Here is a 26,416-nt window from a genome sequence, read left to right as displayed (position 1 = left end):
TAGTACCTACAACAGTTAAGTACTTCCAGGTCAAATGTACATTTGTCAAGCTCTTGTTATTTAAATAATATATTTTTGTTTTACCATTAGGGAGCATTTCAGGTGATTTCTTCGTATTTCATTGTCTAATTCTCACATTAAGTGATTTGATACTGCTGAGTATATGTAAGCTTTGTCAGCAGGACTTAACTCCACATTTAACCGAACATGTTCAGTAGGAGTGAGGCTGTATCAGAGTCAGCCTTAGGACTGTTGGTGTTTAAACTGGATTAGAGGAGATAGGTATATTTTTCATATTTAACCTCTAAATTCTAAAGGGGTGTGTAGACTGCATCCAGTATGCTTTAAATTCTCTGCTTTTCTTTGCTTTACATTTTTGAAGTATATGAAGAATATGTGAATAATCTATGCAGGGAATCTGTTCAGACTGGTTTTTTTAAAGTGAGTATGTTAAAAACCTTTGGTGCAAGTTTATATTTGAAGCAATGCTCTTAGTATGTGAAATGTAGTTGGCAAGTATTTTTATGTGTGCCTGTTAGTTTGAATGCATGATGCTGATCTGTTTTTTGTCCTAGCTGACGGTTATTATATCCTAATGGGTGCAACCCTGGACTAATGATCCTTGTGTATATAAATTCTTCTTGTGAGCAGACACCATAGGCCACATAAAAATGTTTGCCTCAATTTCCCTGCAAAAAAGGATCTTAGAAACCAGACTTGGCCAAGTAACAGATTTTTTAAAGGTAAAGGAACCCAATAAAATTACCAGCTTTTCACAGCATGAGTCTACTTCCTTTCGACATATTGTGAGGTGTAGGTGAAGTATTCTAACTGAATTGACAGTGTAAGGAAGACAGCTAACTAGAAAGCAAGATGAAAGTAAAAACAACCAATGATGATTGATATTGTAATAGCTATTAATTGTTTTGGAGCCTCTTTTGTAGATTTATGATGCTTCACCTATATTACTTACACTTATGTAAGTCTTGGTATAATGAGTATCATGGTTACATTCACCGTATCAGGAAGAGCATTTCTAAAAACTTACCAAGTTTTTTATTCATTTTGATGATGTTAATATGCGTACGAGTAGAAGTGGGGTTTGTTTTTCACAGAAAAATTAGGAAGATTTTGTTCTGTGTAACTCGTAAGTAAAAAGCAAAATAATTAGTTTCTTTGATCTGGGGTAATGGGTGCTGCTCCAAGTCAGGTTAATTTACACAACATACTGTGAATGTATTGCACATGCCATATTTTAAGAATAAAAAGAATACTTCAAGGCAATGCTGATTTGTTAGAACTGGTGTTCAGTACAGAAACATGGATAAGATAATAGAGTAATAAAAATCACTTTGTGATTCTGGGGCCTTTTTGGTGACAAATCTCTGGGTAAAAATTTCAGTTAGGTGAATAACTCTTGATACTAAAGTGTTCTTTTTATCAAACTGCTTCTTGTCATCATAATAGTTCTGTACCTAAAAAATTAGTTACATGCTTTGCATTTCTAGGACAAGTTCAAATTGCCTCCAATAAGTTGCTTTTCTAGATAACTGTGGACAAATAAATTTATCCTCATAAGCAGATCTCAGAATATTCTAAAATGGGATGAAAGTTGAACCACAAGGGGAAGTTTCTGAACTAAATACGCATGTTTTGAAGTCTTAACAATTAAATATATTGGAGTATGAAGCCAGTTTTCCAAGAGATTTTCCAGTCTCCGAGGTTCTTTTCAGATTTCATTGGATAATACAGAAGATAGTGCAACTCTTGGAACTGTCTTGCAGGAGCCAACAGATGATCTCATAAATTCAATGCCTAATAATTTTTTTGGAACAAATTTTTTTTTCATTCTCAGTTGTTCGGGATTTACATTTGGTTGCATACACTCTTGGGCTTTGTTTTGCATCTTTCCAGGACAAAAATAGTTGGAGATACTGCTTTTTTCACTGATGCTGTCTTCTGTATAATTCTTTACTTGTAACCAAGGTGTAATGTCAACAGATGGAATCATAAGTGACAGGCAAAATTTTAAAGAATTCTAAGTGTCACTGGACCTTTTAATAAAATTAATTAGCCTGCCACAGAGAAAATTTACTAGCCTACTGGTTAATTTCACAATGTAAAATCATGGGGTAGGTGGTAGAGAGGCGAAAGCTTATTACTTTTAAATAATTATTTAAAGATGTGTGCCTTGTCCTTCTCAAACATGGTTTGAAAATTCAGCAAGAACCTTTAAAATCTTCTAAACTGACAGGCAGTCAAGTTTCCTTTGAAGAAATATAGTAAAGTTAAAATTAAATGTTATCAGATGGTAGCTAATACATGAATCACTGGTTTTGTGGTACTGGTAGAGGCTTTAAGTTGGATTCTTTTGGGATTAATGTTCTCAGTAATATTTAAACATAAGTCATGAATTCAAAAATTGTGCCCAGTTACATTATGAATCTTGAGGAAAAGCTGGTTTCAGAAAATTTAAACATCCAAAGTTATTTCTATTCTATTGTGCATCTCTTGGCTTACTGGAATTTAACATTAGAGTGCATTAGAAAGCACCATGAAACAGTCCCACCTAGTTTTCAGAAGAGTATTAATATATTGCCTAAATTTTATTGGGATTTACATATGTTGGAAGCACTTAGTGTCATATGCTGCAAGTGTAGTAACATTTGGAACTAAGATAGGAGACATTTTGAAACTTTCCATTTTTGGTAATGAGGCATAATTGATCATTCAAGAGTATACTTCACATGTGTCTGTATGATATTTAAAAGTGTTTATCTGGAAATTGTCATGGGGGTAGTTTTTTAGTGGATAAGGCTAATTTATACATGAGTTCTATGAAGATAACTTTAAAACTGTAGCACGATCTTTTGTTCTTGCAAATTTGCAACTTGCAAATTTTGCAAGTTTTTATACTTGTGTATTTCCCAAGATTGTTAGCTCAAAGCTAAGCATATCTCCCTGAATTCCCATGCACATTGGGAGGCCTAAATACCCTAACTCTCAATTCCTTCCTATCCAGCCTTCTAAACTAACATGAAATCTGTGCTATTCATTGTCTAGTGTCAGTTGGTCTCATGTTCTACTGCCTGGCCAGCTACACAATCAGCTGATTACTTAACTAGTCATATCTTTGCTGAGTGTATCGGAGAGGAAAAGTAGAACCATATTCTCCCAAGAGAGAGTTTATAGTACGTTCTTGTGTGAGGACTGTGATTTGAAGTCAGAAGAAAAACAAAACACTGAAAATAATAAAATACTATTTGGATACATATACATCCTTTATCTAGGTTAGAGCCCTTTAGTACATTTCTCATGAAAACGAATTGAACTCTTAAGTATGTTTTCTAGTGTCTAATCTGTGTTTGTATTTTGTACAGCTATACTGTGTGTTGATGACTCAGTAGTAGATCTGGAAACGCTGGAAGCACTGTATGAAAATGTAAGTAAGATGAGGTAAAGCTGTGGTTAATCACCCTAGTATTTCAGATACAGAATAAGTAAAGTTCTATTTTACATTGACGTTTTGGACTAGAGACATTATATAGAAAAATTCTTTAGGGAGTTTTAGCACTAATAAAAGAGGTAACAGGGTGATATTGTATGTAATGAAGGGACTGGAATGTATGGAGCTTACTATTGGCAGTAACATGGTTGGGAGACCCTGGGTAAGAATTAAGAGATGGACAAACAAACAATGCTGATGTCATCATGGGAGTCTACTATAGACCACCTAGCCAGGATGATAATACATATGAATTATTCTTTGAAGAACTAAGGGATACCTCCAGATGAACTGCCCTTGTTCATATGGGAGGCTTCAACCTGGCAGATGTTAACTGGGAACACCACACAGCTGGCACAAACAGGTCCAGAAGATTCATAAAACACCTGGATGAAAACTTCATGGCACAGCTACTAATGGAGCCAAACAGGAAAGATGTCCCCCATGATTTGTTTCTTGCTATCAAAAAGGGTCTCATGACCTCTTACAAGGATGCGCTGCTCGGTGTTCATTGGTAGTTAATGGCATGCAAGGCACTGAAGGAATTTATCTTGAATCTTTAAGTGTCACTCTTTTGCATAGTCTAAATGATTCCCAGTAAAAAAATTAAATTTAATTGTTACGTGCAGGGAAATAGGTAAAGTGGTAATTTATTAATTTTTTGTTAGTTACTAATTACTTAATGTTAATTCACTCAGAGAGCTCAAAAGGATGAACTGGAGAAAATCAAGCAGTATTATCAGACTTCAAAAGAGGAAGAACTGAAGCTTCTGGATAAACCAGAACAGTAAGACTTTTTTTTGTAATATTTTATCATTAGATAATATAGTATTTTGATGATATGTTGAAAGGAATTTTGGTACCTAGTTTTTGGTAGGTAATTTTAAACATTTGTGTGTATTTCAAGGCATAATGTAAACTTTGCTTTTTTTACATAACTTTTTTCAGACATGCCAGATTCTACTGCATGAACCTGCACTACCAGAGCTGATAAAATATGTAGCGTCGAATCAATAAAAATTTCTGTTCCCATTCTCACATTTGTAAAATGCTTATCCTTCCCTTAGACCATTTAAAGCTAAATGAACGTGTCATAAAGCAGGGCCAGACTGATTTTGGTTGTTAATTATTTGAAAGAGCTACATGAACACAGGGTTTTGGTGAGTCCTGTGGCAAAGACACAATGTACACTCTGGTCATGTTGACAGAAGACCTACAAGGTGATTCCATGTCCCTGCAAGTGTTGTGGCCGGTGACAACTGTTAGGATGAAGAACTTATGCAGAGTTGATCAGCATAGTCCCTCTTTATTCTAGGCCATAAAAAATGTAGCAATGAGAAACCCATCCAAAAGCTATGTGACAGTCACGTCATCATTACTTTAAGTCAAAATCATACTTTCCTCTGACTAGTATTGCAAAAATGACTGAACTAAGAATATTCTCTCTTAAAGTTTTGTCCATCTGAATTGCTGGTTTTAAGTTGATAACCATAGATTCATGCTATGACATTTTGTTTAATAACTATATTTGTAGTCACTAAGATTCCTTTTTTTTTGTGACAGATTTCACGTATAAGTGTTCTGTCTGAATAGTTACTTTGAATACTTTGAGTTCCAAAATCTGGAGACATTTTTTGCTGATGCTCTTTTAACTCTTGGCGCAGTTATGTTGAATTCTGGTGACTAGCCATGTGGGGGATAGTTCTCTTTTCAAGTAAAGGCAAGAGCATGTGTGATTTGACTTTTTAAATTTAAACTTTTTATTTGTATGTATGTTAGAACTTTGAAGCAGTTTGGTTTTTCGTTCTTTTGTTTCTCTCACACAAAGTGCAAAATACCCTCTTTTTTTTTCCTGGCGATACCATTCATTTCCAATAAGAAGCATTTTTATTAATACCAGCTTGGCATTTCTTTTTTTCCCAGTGCTTAAGTGTAAGAGCCAAGCCATGCCTCCCTGATCCTTCTGTCACAATAGATTTTTTCATCAAGCAAGAAAGAAAAAGAAGGGGGAAAATGGTATTCCAATTAAAACTTAGTATTTCACGCTAGCCACAGGTGAATGTTGCTAATATTTTTAGACAGTCAGTACGTATTCAGCATTGCCTTCCAGTCAGGAGAAATTTGTAAAGCAGATGTGAACATACTGATATAATTTATTATAAAAAAGAAATAATTTGGAGAATTCGGATATGGTGGCTTACATAATTAAAATATATTTAAAATATATTTAAGAAGAATTCAAGTTAATAAATTGTATATTGAATTTCATGTAATTCAGTGGGATAGAAAAATCTTTGTGGCGTTGCATTAAGGGGGAATCTAAGAATCTCTGAAGAAAGGAAAGTAGAAGAATGTTTTTTAAATGATACTGGAGCAGCTTGTTTCTGCATTTCAGGAAAGCATGTGTATCACTACAATCCTAGACTCAAAACCCGAAAGCAAATCATTGTTATTGTATATTTGGTTTTTTAATATATTGTTACTGTAAGAAATGCTAACACTTCTTGTTTTATTTAGCCAAGCTCTTATATTTTAAATTACTGAAAAGAGAGCAATTACTCACGCCTTTGGGATTATTTCATTTTGTGAGATTTAAACTGACATTGTGGAATATATCTCTATTTTTATTTACCAAAGAGCTAAAGGAAGAAAACGTGGAATAGACTCATGAGGAAAATGTATATCTGAGAACAGATACAGAACAAATAAAGAGTAACTTTGCTGAACAGTGACTGAAGACAGATATACTCTGCAAGTATTTTCAGGCTAAATACATAACTAGGTGCATTCCCATAAAACATGCTGCTATATGATTGGAAGTGTGATGCAAATAAGGAATGTAATACTTGCTAAGCATCAGAAGAAATTTATTGGCAGACATTTAATATGGAGAAATAAAGTTGTAGGAATATATTGAGTGCTGTATTTCTGGGCACATTTTTAAGGGAGGCAAAAATGCGTATGTTAAAACAGTACATAGTGTTTCTCTAGGTTTTCCTTTTCTGTTTTTTTAACCTATTATTTAGGTTTGAGATTCTTTTATTTATTACTATGCAGCTATGATAGTCGATTAATGGACTGATGTGATAACAATTAATATCTTGCCTTTTTCTTGATATTAATAGGATTTCTTAACATATTGAGTGTAAAGAATGTATTCATAAATTCTGTCAGATTTGATTCAAAGTAGGAAAGATTGCATGATACTGCAGCTTTGAGCCATAATGTACCCCAAAGATAAAAATTATAAAGATTTAGTAATAGTCCTTTTTTCCCCACAGATTTTTGTATGAGTTGTCTCAAATCCCCAACTTCACAGAACGAGCTCAGTGTATTATCTTCCAGTCAGTTTTCTCTGAAGGGATAACATCAGTGCACCGGAAAGTAGATATCATAACTCGTGTCTCCAAGGTAAGTCCTAATAAAAGCTAAATTCCAACTTAAATATCTTCTAGAGTATTTATGCTTTTTTTTTTTTACTGTAAGCGATGGACCTTAAATCTGATCATTGACTTTTCAGGAAAATCAAAATATATTTATTTTTTTAGCTGCTTATTAGAACGAAAGGAGGGGGAAAGAGGGAAGATGAATTACATGTGGTGCCCTATGCAGTACATAGAAATTTATTTTTATTTGAATGGTAGATTTTTATTACTTTGCATATTAGGTAGTGTAACAGATAATCTCCATAATCTAGAAAACAAATATCAGACTAGCTTAGTACAAACTTGCAAACTTCCTTTTTTTTTTGGTGCATCATTCTTGATGCCATCAACAATAGATGCTTGTCACTTTCATTACCTTATTATGTTCCCTTGACATCTGTTCTTTTCTTTTAACCCTGACACATCGGAGTTTTTAGTATCTGACAAAACTCTACCTAATATTTCTATACTATGAAATACTGGAGACAAGACTTTGAAATTGTACCAAATAAAATATGAAAAGTAGAATGAGGTAATAATTAAGAGAGAAATGAAATAGTGACCCAAAGGTCTAACATCCTGGCCAGAACAGTAGTTTGTTGTTTTTTTCCAAATTTGAAGATTAGCTTTTGAATAACTTTTCTGCCACAAAGTACCCATGCTTTGCCCCATTGGATTTCTTACAATAAAAATAGTTGCTTGGTGTTTCCTTTCCAAATGAGATATAAGTAAGGAATCAGTTTCATATGAGATAGGGAAAGTAGTATTGCCCTCAGTTTACTTATGTGGAGTTCACACTGCAACTGATTAATCCAGTATGTAATATAAGTCTATATAGTTCATAGAATTTAAGAGTTGGAATGGACCTTACAGATCATCTAGTCCCAGCCCTCCCTGTCATGGGCAGGGACACCTCCCCACTAGACCAGGTTGCTCAATACCTCATCCAGCTTGGCCTTGAACACCATCAGGGTCAGGGCAGCCACCGTGTCCCTGGGCAACCAGTTCCAATGTCTCACCACCCTTACAGTACAAAAACATTTTTCTAATATCTAACTTAAACTTCCCCTCCTTCAGTTTGAATCCATTACCCCTTGTCCTATCATTGCAGTTCCTAACAAAGAGTCCCTCTCCAGCTCCCTTGTAGACCCTACAGATACTGAAAAGTTGCTATGAGGTCTCCACACATTCTTCTGTTCTCCAGGCTGAACAGCCCCAACTTCCTCAGCCTGTCTTCATAGGGGATATGCTCCAGTCCTCTTATCAACTTTGTGGTCCTCCTCTGGACTTGCTCCAACAGTTCCATGTCCTTCTTATGTTGGGGACACCAGAACTACATGCAGTATTCCGGGTGGGGTCTCACAAGAGCACAGTAGAGGAGAAGAATCGCCTCTTTTGACCTGCTGCCCACACTCCTTTTGATGCAGCCCAGGATTCGATTGGCTTTCTGGGCTGCTAGCACACACTGCTAGTTCATGATGAGATTCTCATCCACTGTCACTCCCAAGTCTTTCTCCTCACTGCTGGTTTCAATTACTTCCCCACCCAACCTGTAGCTGTGCCTGGGATTGCCATGGCCCCGACACAGGAACTTGCACTTCATTTTGTTGAACTTCAGGAGGTTTGCATTGTTCCACCTCTCCAGCCTGTCAAGGTCCCTCTGGATGGCACATCCCTTCCCTCCAGTGTGTTGACTGCCCCACACAGCTTGGTGTCATCAGTGAACTTGCTGAGGGTGCACTCAATCCCACTGTCCGCGTCGCCGACAAAGATGTTGAACAGTATTAGCCCCAGTATGGACCCCTGAGGGACACCGCTCGTCTCTGGCCTCCATGTGGACAATGAGCCTCTGACCACAACTCTCTGCGTGCGACAATGCAATTTATAGTTATTAATTAGGCCTGTGGCCTCAGTTTCTCAGTTGACAAGGCAGGTGTCTTTATATGTAACTGAAAATAATTTAGTAGTTCTACACTAGTACTTCTAGAATTGTTTGCTGTTTTTGAGGCACAGTAGTTAGTCCTTAGGCCTGTTATATCTGCATTAAGTATGGATCCAGGAACGCAAATTTCCAGAGCACCGGGACCGATGAGAAACAGACTGAATGACATTTTGAGTCTAACCTAGTATCAGCAAAAATAGCACATCTCCATCTGACTGTGCATTGTACAAACTCATGATAAACCACCCCATCTGTAACATTTTTAAAGGCTACTAAGAATGTTTAGTAATCTTTCATTAGTCTTTGTCATCAACATAGTATATGATGCCACATAATTTGCTTCATATGGGTTAAGTTAAACATAGTATCTTAGGGACATACAGTCTAATAAATCTTTCTCTTAAAGGTTTGATTATTGTACTGGTTTCAGCTTCCTTTACCTGTCAAAATAAAAAAACAGACTAGGTACAAAACCTTTGGCAAAAAAAAACCAAAAAACCAGAAAACTATTTTATATTAGTGATTAGATTTTTTTGTTCCAATGGAGGTTACAGACCAGTATCTATTTTTCAGGGCCTGCTGACTATGACAAGTGTAAAGGAAATTTTAGGTTTGATTCTGGCTTTTGGAAATTATATGAATGGTGGGAATAGGACCCGAGGTCAAGCTGATGGATTTGGTTTGGAAATACTCCCCAAACTAAAGGATGTCAAAAGCAGAGTAAGTACTAATTTGTATTTAATGATAATTTTTCTCAAGTGATCTTTTTATGTTCCATCACTTGTCAAAAGTTAATCTTTTATTTCTTGTCATTCTTGCTTGAAAAAGCAAGGCACTTTGTACAGTTTTTGTGGTTTTTTCTCCTGGCTTTTCACCTCTTTCTCCTGCACATGTGCATATTTCCATAATCTTTAATTTCTTCTATTCAGTAGTACTAGGATAATAACGTTGTGTGAGAATTTCTGTGTGTCTCTTTTGCCAGCAAGGAGTTAATTACAGTAGAGAGAAGTGAGAGAGCACAGACTGCTGAATTCTTCTCCAGTAAATGGCCTCATTCTTTTTTCATGTTCTTAACCTAAAGTAGCTCTGTGTGACTAAAAATATTTTAAAAATCAGGTTTAAAATCAAAATATCAGTAAAGGTTCAGTGTAGCATGTACACTAACAAATTATATCAAAGGGATATACATATAACATATGCAGGATTTTATTCTTCTTCAAACAGGCTTGTCAGACCCAACAGGGTATTTTCAGTCTTTTGTTCTACATTGTCAGTTAAATGGGTGTAGGACATGAATTTTGAATGGCACACATGAGAAAATGTTCATAGATGGCAGTAAATTATTTTGTCAAAAATCAAAAGCCACTAGGTGGTTTTTGATTAGTCATGCTAAGATCAGTGTCAGGCTCAAGCTCTGGACACCTTTCAGGATGAGGTTACCTTGATTTTTACTTCAGTAGGGCAGAGGAGGATCTGGTAGATAATGTAGGTGTGCTGGTTTGGGCTGAAGTAGAGTTAACTTTCTTCATAGAGGCTAATATGGGGCTATGTTTGGGTTTTGTGCAGAACACAGAGTTGATAATGCAGAGATGTTTTTGTTACTGCTGAGCAGAGCTTACACAGAGTCAAGGCCTTTGCTGCTTTCCGTACTGCCACACTGGCAAGGAAGTTGGGGATGCATGGAAGATTGGGAGGAGAGGCAGTTGGGACAGGTGACCCAAACTGACCAAAGGGATATTCCATACCATATGACAGCATGGGAGTAAGAAGGAGGAAGGGGGGACATCTGGAGTGATGGTGTCTGTCTTCCCAAGGAACCGTTACGCGTGGCGGGCCCGGCTCTCCTGGAGACGGCTAAACACCTCCTGTCTTCGGGAAGCAGTGAATTAATTCCTTGTTTTGCTTTGCTTGTGTGTGCAGCTTTTGCTTTCTCTATTTAACTGTCTTTATCTCAACCCATGAGTTTTTGTAGCTTTTACCCTTCTAATTCACTCCCCCATCCCGTTGGTGGGGGAGTGAGTGAGAGGCTGCGTGGTTCTTGGCTGCTGGCTGGGGTTAAACCACGACAGTAGGTAATGGGAACAATGCTCAAAGTTGTTCTTTGCCAAAACACACCTATACACCACATGGATATAGGAAGCAGCAAAGAATAGGAGATATTTTCTGCTAATGTTGTAGGGTAAGAAGAAAACCTCTTCTTTCATATTCTTCCACTTTTCTTACATAAAATGTTGTCTTCACTATAAGAGTGGTAATTTTTGTTGCCAGTTATGTTTCATGTACATGGCAATGCATTTGTAAGGCAGGCAGTGTGAGGAAAGCAATATGTCTAGGGAGCTTTTTCTTTTACTTGTGACTATCATCATTAACAAAGTGTAGAAACACATGTAATTAATTGTTCAGTGAAAAATCATATTAATGAAAGCTTTTCCAATGGATTTGTGTTCTTTGTCTCCTAAAGACATTGAGGTGCTGGAGCGTGTCCAAAGAGCAATGAAGCTGGTAAAGAGTCAGGAGCACAAGTCTTAGGAGGAGTGGCTGAGGGTTGTGAGGGTGTTTAGCCTGGCGAAAAGAGGGCTCAGAGGAGACGTCATCACTCGACAGCTTCCTGAAAGGAGGTTGTAGCCAGGGGGGGTTGGTCTCTACTCCCAAGTAAGAAGCAATAGGATGAGAGGAAACAGGCTCAAGTTGTTCCTGAGGAAGTTTAGATTGGATCATAGGAAAAATTTCTTCACCAAAAAAGTTGTCAAGCATTCCCAGGCTGCTCAGGGAAGTGGTGGAATTGACGTCCCTGGACGTATTTCAAATACGTATAGATGTGGATCTTGTGAACATGATTTAGTGGTGAACTAGGCAGTGCTGGATTCACAGTTGAACTCAAAGATCTTAAAGGTCTTTTCCAATCTAAATGGTTCTGTGATTCTAATTCTTACTTTCCTCTTCACTGTGATAGGTCAGGTGTTCTGTATGACCACTACCAGTCCTCCTTCGTGGACAAGACATAGTAAAAGCTGCAGCTAAACTAGAATCAGGCCCAGTTTCCCATACTCACATTGTTGGTTAGCTGGCTGCCTCAAAGAAAAATGTAAAACAACTGAGCTTTGCCTGACTTTTCTCAGTAGAAGTACTAGTTTTAATCTCACTCTTCCATCTACTTCATAGAATTTAATTATCTCTGGGACTTTCCAATGTGGCTGGATTTATCCAGCATGTTCCAAAATTACGCATTACGAAAAGGAGTGACAGATGTACAATATAGTAGTATAAGACTTGTTCCTTAGCAAAACAAAATAATTAGTGTATTTAGAGTTTCCTGGTAGCCAAAATAAATATCTTACTAGTTTAGATTAGTTTCCAAAATGCATAAAAACTCAAAGGGTCCAGCTGCTACAGACAGACATGAAACCTCAGAGATAATTGGTAGACTGTATTTGCCAGGAAGAAGAATACAGGGGCTTGTGTACTTGAACATCAAGGTATTCTTCCTGTGTCCCTTTACACCCTTTTTGTGTATTGCCAGCTAGCAATATTACATCTAAGTGAGTTGAATTCCATGAGCTAAGGTGAAGCGCCAGTGTTAAATATCCCTCACATAAAAATCATTTGTTGGCACACAAGCTTAGAAAGTTAATTTTCATAGAGATTTTTGTAAAAAATGTAGCTCACCAAAATCTGTTTTGTCTTCTGAAAATACTCTTTAAACCAAAGTAATAGTTTTGATAGTTATTATATAGAAAAATAGATTAACAGGTGTATTTTACTATAGAAAATCAGATGTTCATGATTTATCTCCATTCCTTTTTGTCCCATGACCTGTTAGCAGTGTCTTCTAAAACTGTTACACAAGCAGAGGCTTTGTCTACATGACAGCAGTGACTCGCTTAGTTAAGAATTTTGCCAGTGTGTGATATTAATAAAATATAATGTGCTGCAGGCTCTAATGTAGATGAGGCAGGTCTGTACAGGAAGTCAGACATCGGTCACATACATATGTTGGTCCTGATACCTTTCAATATGGAATATGAAAACATATCCAAAAAACTTCAAAGACATTCCAGATGTAATTCCCTATATGATGAGTCTTTTATGTTGCTGAACAGTACCCTGCAATGTATAACTTTTCCTTAGTTCATCTGGCCTATGCTGTCCCAATGACATGTGACAAAATAGGATATTGTCTACAGTTGTGTGCAGGAACATGGAAATGGTGATTCCATTAAGTGAAAATTAAAATTCATATTTATATGGTAACAGGCCGTGAAATACACTTCTTAGGTACATGCTGTCTGATTTCATACTTGGAATAAAATACGAAAAGTATCTATGCTTCTTTCAGATCTTCATTATAGATGATTGCAACCAAAGCAATCAAGAAATTCAGTTCAGCTTAATATGTCTGAGGTGACTGTAATACTCAGTTGATACTATATTAAAGAATAACATTATTAATATTATTTTTTAATATTATTACTCAGTAATGCCTTCTATTATTTAAAAAAAGTACGGGGGAGGCTTCTTCCAGTGCATGTATTTTTACCTGGTATTTAGAACCAGAAAAAAGATCCAATGGTGGTAAAATCAAGCCAGTATTATGAAAGATTGAATTTTTGGTCAGTACTGCTAAGGTTGAAGATATTCTGAGTCCTATTTCTCACAGCAGTATAAAATAATAATAGATTTATTTTGAAATAGACATTTTCACTGACTCGAATCAGTGTTAATCACACATTTTAAATAATAAATAATATGTTTATTTTTTCCTAGGATAATGGTATTAATCTTGTGGATTATGTCGTCATATATTACCTACGCCATTGTGATAAGGTAAATACTTCTTTGCTGTATTAGCCACTCCAGAAGTAGATTTCTTTAAAAGATTGTAGAAGGGTTTGTATTAGCTATTTTAAAATCTGAACAGAGTACCTCTGATGAAAAATAAAATCTGTTTCTTTTGCTTTCCCATAATAATTGTGTACGTCAGTAGGCCTGAAATTTGCTAGAGGTTTTATGATAAGGCTTCAGAAAATTTTACATTAGTTGTTGAATGAACCACTGCGGGCAATTGCCTGTGACTGTTGCAAACTGGACAGGTGGTCACTCCAGCCCAGTCTTATTACATCTGTGTTTTGTAAAACTTCTTCTGATATCATTATGCTGAAAGACAGAAGCATGATTTCTCTGTTATGACAGAATGCAAGGACAAGTTGGTATTTTTTAAGATAGGTCAGTCAGCTGATGGGAATGAAGTTAGGGATTGAAAAGTAAGAAGAGCTGTGGCTGCTGCTTTGAGTGAGGGACATTTATGAGACTTTTTGATATCTGCAGTGGCCAAAGTTATTGAGTGGAAAATCTGAACTATTGTATTTTAAATTAAACTGTCACGAGTAATTGATTTTAAGTATGCTTTTTTTAAAAAATTTCTTACATAAGGTTGTTGATGAGTTAGTAGTTTTGAGATATGTAGATCTGTACTTGTTTCCTTTCTTTGCTTGTTTTTTTTTTGGTTTGTTAATTTGTTTTGGGTTTGTCAGATTTTTGTTGTTAGTTTGGGGTTTTTTTAGGATTCTAATGAATTTATTTAATTCTTTAATATTTTGCCAAATTTTCTACTACACTGTAATTTGACTTCAGGGAATTTTGTAAATTGATACAGTTTATCTTCCTTTTAGGAATTACAGTGTAATTGTCATCCATTACATTCTTCCCCCTGAATGTTCATATCTTCAGAATAATAAAATTATTTTTTGCTGTTCACAAAACAATTAGTTCTCCAAACTGTGAGTTTTCCTTTATTACAGACTGAAATCTGTGCATATTTTAAACTCACTAGTATATGCTTATAGAGAGCAATGTCTTATTAAAACAATTTTTATATGCTTTACTTGTTAAACTGCCACTGGACATACTGCTTTCAACCTTGTAAGAGATTTTTTTTTTGTAAGTTCTGGTTTTTTGTTTGTTGGAGGTTTTTTTTTGGTTTGGGTTTTGTTGTTGTTCTTTTTTTTTTTGTTACTGTGCTAAAAGTAAGGTATGTGTATAGGAGTTCTATACAGACATTAACCCATGTGATTTATTTAGCCGTATAAACTTTCAACTGCATATTTTTATCTGTATAAAATACTTCAGGCAATGTATAAATACTGTTTTCAATTTATGCTTATTAAGTGTGTATATGTCTAATGAATTGGGAGAGAGTGAAACCACAAACTTTTGGCATAAGATCACTTGTTGCATTAAAATAGGCTTTCCTGTTATCTGTTTTTAAGAAACTTCTAATCCCTTATGTAAACTTTTATTGACATAAAATGAACTCAAATGTTGCAAGTTCAATGTTGTTTCAAAGTTTAAATTGAGCACAGTTTGCTTTACAGCATCTAAAAGGAAATTTCTATACTCAGAATGGTCAGTATTTAGTGTTGAATGAAGTATAGGTTATTTTAGCAAGAATGATTTAAAATACGTTCTTTTTGTCGATTTATGGCACTGTTTCATAGATGAGAATTTTTAAAAAATGTAATTTATGTCACTGTAAATGCATTCCATTTTCATAGTGGCCTGTTTGTTTGTTTGTTTAGGAAGCAGGAACAGACAAGAGTATTTTTCCTTTACCAGAACCACAGGATTTTTTCCAGGCCTCCCAAGTTAAATTTGAAGACCTAATAAAAGACTTAAGGAAACTGAAGAGAGATCTAGAAGGTAACTGGGAACTTTCACATTTGTTCTGCTAACAACAAAGTGCCATTTAAAATGTGATCTTTATGAGGTTTTCTTATTGCTAATTAGGTTTATAGTGTTGATTCATTTAGAGTTTTTACACCATGGCACAAATTACTCACATAAATTAGACAGAAAAAAAAACTAACTCGTGACTTAATAAAAATGAAAGTAGTGATCCTGAAAAGTAATTTTCCTTTTTACAATTGAAAGGTCTCGAATGAAATCTTTCTGAATATTTCTTTAGTTATGTGTGAATTTTCCTCTGGCTTCGCCAGAGCTGTGTGTTTAACTGTAGATGTCTCTTAGTTCCATAATATAAATACTTTCTTCAGTACTTGTATAACAACAATTTAAAAAGCTACAACAAAGAGCTGAATACTATTAATGTAGAAATAAAACACAGCTTGCCAAGGCACAGCAAAAGGAAATGGAAAGCTCCAGTTCAAAATATTTTCACCCTGGGACATAAAATAAACATTTTAAAATGTTTATTATAAAAAGAGGCTCAGAAACTCAACTCATCTATCAGTCAAGGTACTGACTGAAAATAAAGTAGGAAGGGTTGTTCTCTAAGTATTCCAAGCAGTTTTGTTTTTATTTTGTGCTTCATATTACTGTCTAAAATAAATTCAGCAGATTATGACTGAATATTTTACATGTGTTGGGTTTTTTTGTTAAGGAAAATTTGCTACTTTTAGTAAAGCAGTTCGGTGTAGAAAATGGAGTTTAAGGAGAGAATCTGTGTAAAACCGTATAAAAACTTTTAAATCTCTGCATCAAGATGGAAGAGTCCTTTTAGAATCACAGTTGAACTAGATCAGCTTGTAAGGCAGTGAAAACAAAATAGTTTACAGTTAGAAATTGCTGGGTTAGGTCACTGCCATCTTTAGGATAGTTTCAAAGGTTAACAGTGGTAGGAAAGTATCAGTTGTTGTTTGTTCAACCCGGGCATAAGTGAGTGCTCTATCTCCTCTCATCGCTTGGCCCTGTAAGCCCCTTGGCCTGCTCTCTGTTGGACTAATTTGTGCAGAAACATGATCTGTGTTTGATCTTGTACTTTTTCAGCATGTAGTTCTGCTGTCATGCATCTTAGTCTTGCAGGATCTGCATTGAGACTGTGACATTCACATCATATTTGTTCTACATCACAAAAACAGCGAGCAGGAAAAGCTAAACACTTTAACTCTTAAAATAAAAACTGCAGCTTTCTTGTAATCATTGATTTCCATTTTCTAAAACAAATCTTCATAGATATTTATAGAAAATCCAGAAAAATTGTTATCTTGAGATTGTTTTCATAATTCTTCTTTGCAAAGATGTATTTGAAACCCAGCCAAAGCATTTAACATATAAAGTTAATGACAGCAAAGATTTGAAACCAAAAAGTTTGTGGAAATGTTTTCAAATGTTAGTATTTTATCACTCAAAATATACAACAGAATTCTAACAAGCATTCCTGTGATTAGTTTCTCTTGCATTTAAACAAAGAAACTATCACTCACATAAAAATATCGTATCTCTTTCAAACATTCTCCTTCACATCTTTTGCTTCAGTTAATGCCATAGTTAATTTTTAAATCAAAATTTTAATTGAAGAGGTTATAATTTTAACACGTACAACAAAGATTTGATGAGTCTCTGTAGTTTATTGTAGCCATTAAAAAGTTGTGGCTGCTGGCAGAATACCAGTGAAAGTCTAAAGCTGAAACAGATGTGAGTAGCAGAAACCAAGCCCAGAGAAGCATCGGGCCCAGCTATCCAGACAGGCGCGGCCCTTCAGATGTAAATAATTTGAACAATATTAACTGGGGCTGCCTGTGTTATAGAGTACATTGGATTTATTTCACAGTTTGTTTGGCTAAGGTAGTCTTAAACAGATTACCTTGGTTGTGGGATGAGATAGAAGTTATAAATGAAAGAGGGGTTTTCTTGTGTGTCATTAGGGAGGGAACTAATGTTCCTGTTAGTGAGTTATCTTTTTTTGAGATTTGTACAATACTATTTAAAAAAGAAAGATAAATATCGCCTCTTGCAACTGAAATGGCAATTTTGACAGACGCTTTTCATAGTAGTTGTCATTTAGTATTTAAAAATACATTTTGCACAAAAGTACATTTCAAGGCTTTAATTTCTAACATGGATATTAACATAGGAAAGATACAGTTATTGTGAGTGGCAAACCTCTGGTTTGAAATACCTAGACACCGTGGAACCAAAAGTTCAAATCTAGATGGAGCACCTCTTTCATCCTTTTTAGATAAACGGATTGAGTTCCATACGATTTGCTATTTTGAAGTGTTTCAGATTAGACTTTAAAGAGACAGTCTAACTTTAATCTAAAGGGATTAGACTAAAATTTGGCTCAAGAATTCAAACAAAGTTTTGGAGAACCATAGTCCAGCAGGTTTTTAATACATATTCCAGAACAAACATGGTAATCGCAAGCATTTTGGTTTAAAAAATGAGAAACAAAAATATGTATTTAATATAGGCTTTTAAGGGGAGAGAAGTGCAAAAGAATTCAGTATTAAATTGTGAGATGAAAATTTTAGAGTGAAATCTGGTTCCACTTTAACATCACAGGGAAAAGAAGTATTTTCTGTAGGCTCAGGTTTTGACTCCAGGTCTGTATAGCCGGTGTATTTCCAAAGATTCAAATATTGCACAGTAGCATAAGCTTGTTCATTTAACAAGGTGTTAGCTTTCCAGTTCATCTTTATAGTTATGGGGAGAAGAAAGGTTTTGATTTTGCTAAGATTGTAAGATATCTTACTCCTTGTCCAGGGTAATTATTTCCACTTTTTCCTTTCCCTGTGACCAAACATGATTTTCCTTCTAATCTGGACAATGCCACCTGATTGGTATTCTTCTGGAAGAATACCAGAATGTTCAGCATGTGTAACCATAAGTAGATTTTTAGAAAGAAAGCCACTTCACCAAAGTTTGATAGACTTGTGTAAGTTTTACTATGAGCCTTTCATTAATATCTTTACAAAGCTGAACAACTTTAATTATTCAAAATTAGTTGCACTCTAGGTTGTTGCCATCTGTCTTGGCAATAGAGTTCATAAAATTTTAAAATCCTGCTCCATTAGTCAAAAGAAAGCAATATTAGATTCCTTGTATCATTTACTGAAATGTTCATTGTAACGTTTTTGTATTCTTGACCTCAACAACTGAAAGAGCAAAGATATTTGTTGAATGATTAAAAATGGAAACCAACTGCTCTGAGTACTTTCAAGAATCACACCTTTATTTCGCATAATAATTACATTTCCTATGAGATTCTAACATTCTAATCCCATTGAAAATCCACATACCTTTTACTTTCCCCTGCTTTCATGGCCACCAGTAGAAATATTAGTTGCAATTTTCATACTAATTTTTTTGATACTGTATCTATATTTTCAATTTTTATGATCTTAACTGTGTGGGGGTATATATGTAGGTGTTTATACACACACTCGTGACTGAAAGGAAATAATATGAAATAGAAACAAGACTACATGGATTAGCTATATAATAACCAGTTGGATTTCAGTATTCCAGGTGACATAGTTTCAAACTGAGTGCCTCTTAACCTAGTTGACAGATACGTATCTTGCACAAGTATGTTACCCCCTACTTTTCCCCATTTAAATAGGAGAATGTCGCCAAAACTCCAGTTTATGGCAACCCCATCTTATATAATCCTCATGAGAAGACTAAAAGGGAAGCAAGTAAAGCTGTGCATGAAAAGTTGAGAAATTACAATGTTGTGTTGGCTGTTTTCACATAATTTTTATACAGAAACATTAAAAGTATCTTAAAATCATAGCGAGATTTAGGTTGGTGTATTGGAATGTACCTCTGCGGGTCTTGTGGTCCAGAGTCTTTGATCTGGAATAAATTCCTATTTAGATCAGGCTGTACAGAGCCTTAGCCAGCTCAGTTTTGAATCTAAGGACAGAAATCCCCACACCTCTCCCAGTACCCATTTCAGTGCTGAATCGCTGTCTTAGATATTTTTCTTCAGCCCATGTGAGAATTTCCTGTGCTGCAACTTGTGACTATTGTCCCTTTTACTTTAGACATACATTTCTGAGAAAAGTCTGGCTCTGTCTTCTCTATAGTTACTCAATTGAAGTGAAAAACTAGATCCCCAGTCAGCTTTCTCTAAACCAGGCTGAATATAGCTGGTTCCCTTGTTTCTTCTTCAAGTGCTTAATTTTATTTTCATCCCTAAATGGCATGATGATACATATAATTTTTTCAGGTATGTATATGTATATATATTCATATATAAATAAATATGTTCTCATTCATAGAAACCAATCCAGTGCACTGGATGTGACTGGCAAACACCATGCTGGTCACATCCGTGTCTCTTAACCCTGTGTCTTAGCATGGCTGATTAGACCAGACTAAACTGTTACATCTACATTGCTCTCATTCAGTACTTCTTCAGGGAGCTCTGTATCAGATTCGGTTGCAAAGCATGGAAAAAAATTTAGAAATAAGAGATGGATGGAAATTGAAACGGATTACTCATTCTTGATTCCTGCAGCCAGTGTAACTATAAAGAGTCAAGGTAGCAAAAAGAAAAAATAATCACATCATGCTAATTTAAAACTAAAACTGATTTTTCATATTTAAAAATACTGAACAACATCTGGATTTATCAAGGATTATAAGAAAATATATTTAGCAACAAGGAAACCTACGAAGGCAGAAAAGTTTAATCAATATTATTCACAAGAATTTAATTTAAAATTTTTAAAGATATGTTTTCCCATCAGAGTCCTCAAACTGAATTAGGCCTGCTAATAAACTATAGATGCTTTTGTTCTAGAGATTAATTGATATTTTTGGTTAATAACTTGAGACAGTTTCAGCTGTTCTTGGATTTCTTTGTATGCACAGATTAATAATTAATGTGTTATCATTTATTCAGATGGAATTACATATTTAGTTCGTGCATAATGCAGCCTTAGATAAAGTCTGTTTTATGGACAAATATTTTTGTATAATCATATAATACAGTAATAATAGGGCAAGGATCACAATGTTGAGAGGTTTTGTCTATTGTTTGATTTGCTTTACACATAGTAAGGTTACTGGATCACATCATGAAAATTCTAAATATTATATCAATTTGAGCATTAACTTTCTAAATAGTTTGTTGGATCGATAGACTTTTCTGAATAAAAGGGGATTGTTTATTCATTACAGGAAGATAGTATTCAAAGAAGTACCACTCTTTTCTAAAATGTTGGAACCAATTGAAGCCTTAGTCTAATTTAAAGGAATTGTTTTAAGTCAATTTTAAAAAGGGGTTTAGATGTCTGACTAAAATGCAGGTCCTCAAAAAATTTTCCCAGCAGGAGCATTGTTTGAATTCCCTCTTGCCTCAGCAGGATGAGGTGTATTTCAGTTTCTTTTGATTAGAAAGATCCAACACAGGCATTAAAAACGCATTTTCTCTATGTGTATTGGATTCTATTTTACAATTAAACATTTTTACAGTATTCCACTGGTAATGTTTGTATGTGAATACATTAAGTAGAAATTTTCCTAAGTGGATCATTTCTTAAAATTTCATTAGATTTTCTACTTTGTGATAATAAAGGATAGTATGGAATGGTTTTAATAACATTCCTAAATGTAGTAGAGGAACAAAGAAATGATGTTTTAGAAGAGTTTATTCCCTGGAAGCAGATGTCTGTATGTGTGCACAAAGGCACCAGGAGAAAGCTTCCTTTTGGTTAAACAATGACATGCTGTTAATTTTTTCTTTTAGATTTTTTCTTTGGCTAAAGAATTTCCTGGAATTTCTTACTAAAAATCATTCTGCAGATGTTAAGATTCTAAAATGAATCTTGGAAATACCACAGTTATGAATTTTTGTGCACATTCCTGTGTGCCCTTTAAAATAAATACATACATGTGTATGTTAAGCATAAGTTATGTAACTACGTGGTATATATCTGGGAGCAGGTAGTGTACATCTGGTGGCAACAGTGGGAACATTGTCTCTATAAATGTGTATGATGGATAATGAATGATGTATTTTTAAGAGTGTATAATACTAGTGTTGGGTGGAACAGTGACTTCATATTTATGGACCTTATCAGCTATTCCTCTTTGAGGAAGTATGCAGCAAAAGAAAAGGCAGATTTCTGCTAGAGTTGAGGCAGTTGCTTATGTATAAAAGATTGAATGTACATGAATTCAGACAGTGGGATGCAAATTAGTAATAGTGAGGCTAATTATCACTTTGAGAAGTGATCCTGCTAATATTGCAGGTGGTTTGTGAATTTACATGATTTTAAATTTAAGCAGAATGCTTCAGCTGAACCAAAGTCATGAACTTGGTAGAAGAATTAGTTAGGTGGAATTTATGATCTGTCTTGCACAGAAAATCAAAGATCCAGCAATACAAAGGAAAACAGGAGATCACTTCTCTGGCTTCTGCAGTTTCAGTTCATAAACATACTGTTTCAGCCATTGCCCAGCAATTCTCTTCTATCTGATCACTCCTCCAGTATGCTAAGTGACAAAAGGTTTCTCTGTTTGAAAGGTCTTTTTCCTTTTTTTTATTGCCACTGTAAAAATCTTAGATCATCTGATAAAAATATTATCATTTCTTCTTAAAAATGTTGCCTTCCTCTCCATTAGCCAGACAAGTCTCTTCAATTTCAAAATATTCATTTTTTTGTACTGTTCAGGCAGAAGGGAAATGTCACAAATTCTCAGCAGATTCTGCTAGCACACAGTTCTAACATCTTAAGGATATGTGGAGGTCTGTATGTTTGGATCTTGACACTAAACCAAAATTTTCTACTAATCATGTGTGCTGGAATCACTTAAAGGAATCTTACAAAGAGTTGCTGGAAAAATTATGAGGCTTTAGTCTTTACAGTCATTTATATGTGCTATTCAGTCCTTTGCAGTATGCTTTTCCACTGAAGGGTGTGCTCAATGTAAACTACAATTTCAGAGGGAATACATTAACCAGAGTCTCAGAAATGTTGCTATGGTGTGAAAAATATTTAGTTTTGCTGACAGTCTTTGTTCATTTTGTTAAATGTATTCTTGGGAAACAATTTTAACAGGAAGGTTTTTAGATTATTTATATAAAATGTTGATAACCTTTGACTAAACAACAAGCAAAAGAAAATTTCTTTTGTGTTAGCTGGAATGAATAGACTGAAAGTTCCTCTGCGTGCCATCACCAACTATAAAAGTTCAAAATGTTGTTAAACTTAAAATAAGCAAAGCCACCTCAAAAGACAAAGCCAGAATATTTGACCAGACTTGTGAGAATTGTCAAGATGTCTGACTCATGGCTTCTGAACAGGTGAACTTTACAGGGTGTTTTTTTATGCCACTAATTCAATTAGTTCATTTTCCACAACTTAGGACTTATCACTGAAATGTTTTTGTGTCTCATTCATACATGACAGCTCGAACACCTAAAAGAAACTTGTTTCTGTGTGTCATGAGGAAAATGCATTTCAAGCAAAGACTGAACTTCTGCTTTTACTTATTAGCTTCTATCATCTGAAATATTTTTTTAAGAAAACTGAATTATTAATGCGAGAAGAAATTAATTGGACATAGAGGCATATTTCACCTTCTGAATTAGCTGGAAATATCTTCACAGAATAGTAACTATACAAACACTTAATAAATTAGAATGGTGTATTTAGTGTGTACTAATACTTTTTTGCATTAAATTGCCCACCTTTACTTAGGACAATAAAAATGAAGCTTGAGAACAGAGTCCTACCACAATTTGATCCTCTGTTACATTTTTCTGAGATACTTTTGCCTCAGAAGACCACACACCCCACTTCAGGGCATTTCCTTCTCTGTATTAGTCAACCTGGCTGGGGTGTCAGTGCTTGATCCTTAGTATGTTACCATCATTGAGATGTGTGTCCAAAAGCGCAAATAAAATATTCTGAAACTTTTCTGAGGCGATAGCAACATACCTTCTAGCAGTTGGAAGTTGTCTTCTTATCATGTGCTCCAAAGAATCAAGGTGAATCTTCTGCATATTTGTTTAAAATTCTGTCTGAAAAGAAGCATTTACATTCAAGGTTATAAATAAGAGCAAGAACTGTAGATAGCGCAAATAGAATCGATTGTGTGAAGCTAACAATGTTATGTATGTAACTCCAGAAAAGGAGTATCTAAGTGCATATAACCAGAATATAACCAGATACAACAGTGTTCAAAGGGTAAACATGCACCTCCTGTAACTTTTTGTTTAGCTTGGGAAGTTTTTTGCAAGTAAGAAAATCTAATAAAGCAAAAGCAAAGAAACTAAATCGTGAGATAGTTGTATGGCACTTGCTGGATAATTTAAATTTATGCAATTTATCTGAAGTTAATTAAATTTTTATTTGGATATATGGGCCCAAGTTGTCTAACAGGCTTCTGCACTGTAAAAAATCATGGATTGTCTCACACAGAAATTTGGGGCTATTTTAGCCCTAACTACATTGAATTCATTAGTACTATGGATCCAATTGGTCTTTGAAAGAGAAAAGGTTCTTAGAAAGAGTTACCAAATAGTAACCCTCCTGTAAAAGATATTGCCTGCATTGTAAGAAAGAAAATAGCAAGCTTGGCAGTATAACCTGCCAGGCTCTGAACAGACAGGAGCAGGGGGAGGTTTAGCAGCTTTCCCAACAGCATAACTCATGGGGGATAGTGTCAGTGACAGGTTTATAGAAATTCATGGTGTTGATACTTGGTTTTGCTGTCAGGATGATTGCTGTAAATGCTACTGGTGGGTTCTGGTGAGTAATTTACTGTTATCAACATTAAACTATTTCTGGTTTTGCAGTTACTTTAAAAATGGTGCTTAAAAACTTCCAAATCTTGTCTGATTGACACTGAAATACTCTTTACATGAAAGTTTGTTTATGGGCCATGATTCTTTTGACAGATTTACAGGGGTCTGTGGAGTTTTAAAAGACTATTGCCTAATAGGCATTAAGTGAGAGACATTCTATTTTGTAAATATTTTCACTTATATTGGGGATTTTTAAAGAACTTTTTGAGCCAAGTATTGCATTAAATCTGAAGACAGTGGCAAACTGATAATCAGCGGTTTCCAGCTTTGTTTTAATGCTTTGCTAATGCTTTCCATTTCTGTGGCCAAGATTTGTAGTGGGTGAAGCATGATGTACATCCAGCAATTTGTAAAGGCTTTCAAATAATATTGCACACTTGTATTTTCTTTCTTTCTTGTTTTTTTTCTGCAATAGCTCATTTACAAATAAACAATTTTCAAAGTAACCTATTACATTTAATTTCACTAACGTACAGCATATACCAAAGAAAAGAAGGTTAAGTTTATTGCAGTAATAGAGAGTTTGAACTGAGTAATGGTGAAACAGGTTGTTTATTTTCCCAAATGATTATTTTGGAATGAGATGGTGAGAGAAGTGTATGTGTGGTGTGCTAGTTCTCAGATTCCTCAGCATTCCTTCAGATTCCTCAGCATTCCTTCAGATTTTCAGAATTTCAGAAAGACAGTTTTTCAGAAAGCAGCTTTTCAGAATTTATTTCAAAGAAGGAATGCATAATAGAATTCTCAGAATCATTCCAACAAAAACTTTGCTGACATAATTTTCTTTCAAAATGGAAAGGCTTTCTACTATAGTGAATATGAGAACAAGATACAAAGAATTCTTATAATGCTCTCTCACTCATATTATAGTATTTTAGCCAGGATAATTAAAGCAAATAACTGGACTTTTCAGGTTTAGGTTTTTTGTATAATGTTTGGCATGACATGTTCATTTCTAAGAATTTTTGAGTAGCAAAAAAACTGAACAAAACTCCTGTCATGAATACCAGTTACCAGAAACATTTTTATTATGTTATATAGATCTGAGATTGGTCCTAGAGTTGTATGGCAACCTTTCATCATTATTACAACCTTTACTTGCCCTGATACCTTTCTGTTTGTATACCAAAAGTGTAGATTATTGAAGGAAGTTTAACCTAAATTCAGTCAGTTAAAGGAGGACTAAGCAGTGTAGGGCAAATGCATTGTTTCTGTGATTAACAAATTTCCACTTCATCACCTGTGTCCTTGATTCCGTTAACTCAAAGCTAAAACATTCTCAGAGCCCTTCAGTCTATTTTGGCAATTATCTGAAAGAATTTCAGGAAATAAATTGATAGATTTTAGTTTTAGATAGATGTCATCTAGATAAATATCAGCAACAGAGAGAATCGTACAAAGATCTCTTTTTAAGGCTTTCCATTAATGTAAATTTTCAGTCAGCCAGCATTTACTTTCCTTCTGTCTCTTGCGCTTTCATTGTTTCAAGATATCTCAAGCATTTGAAACTGGTATCTCATTTCAATTCACATCATCTCAAACTTCTAGACAGCACCCCGATTCACTTACTCTGTGTCATCTTTCTCATTTTCCCTTCATTTTCATGCTTTTCTTCTTACTCTTGCTCTCTCCTCATGCCAAATGTTGATTTTCTTGATAAGGATGTTAGGATTCTTCGTAAGAATTCACTACCCAAACCTGCTCTTTTCTATATGATCTATACATTGGTACATCTTGTCCATATTTTCATATAGTTTTTGTCACCTGATTAAGGTTCACTGTTAGTCATCTCAATTTAAAAAATTTATTGAAGGTGGTTTATATGCACTTTCTTTTGAATTTAGAAACAATTCATCTTAGTCTTGGTCATTTAAATATTTACATGGGACATGTCTAAGAAACCTTTCTAAATTTTGTGTTATTAAAGATTGTAGGAAGCATCTAGGAAGCTTTAGGTACTTCGCACAATGCATTAGCAACGC

The 26,416-nt window shown here is 34.9% G+C and overlaps 1 protein-coding gene across 1 annotated transcript in view; it reads left to right on the top strand.

The window, feature by feature from the left end:
* Positions 1–26,416, top strand: part of FMN1 (formin 1) — a 128,762-nt gene that overhangs the window by 63,078 nt on the left and 39,268 nt on the right. The window contains exons 7-12 of the mRNA XM_009081544.1: positions 3,381–3,442; positions 4,204–4,292; positions 6,787–6,916; positions 9,446–9,592; positions 13,637–13,696; positions 15,448–15,568. Of these exons, the coding sequence (XP_009079792.1) occupies positions 3,381–3,442; positions 4,204–4,292; positions 6,787–6,916; positions 9,446–9,592; positions 13,637–13,696; positions 15,448–15,568 (609 nt within the window). The remainder of the gene's footprint in view (positions 1–3,380; positions 3,443–4,203; positions 4,293–6,786; positions 6,917–9,445; positions 9,593–13,636; positions 13,697–15,447; positions 15,569–26,416) is intronic.

The sequence above is a fragment of the Acanthisitta chloris genome, unplaced genomic scaffold, assembly GCF_000695815.1.
Source record: "Acanthisitta chloris isolate BGI_N310 unplaced genomic scaffold, ASM69581v1 scaffold8529, whole genome shotgun sequence".
NCBI classification, from domain to species: Eukaryota; Metazoa; Chordata; class Aves; order Passeriformes; family Acanthisittidae; genus Acanthisitta; species Acanthisitta chloris.
The sequence above is the reverse complement of the archived record's forward strand: the minus strand, read 5'-3'. Positions and strand labels throughout refer to the sequence as shown.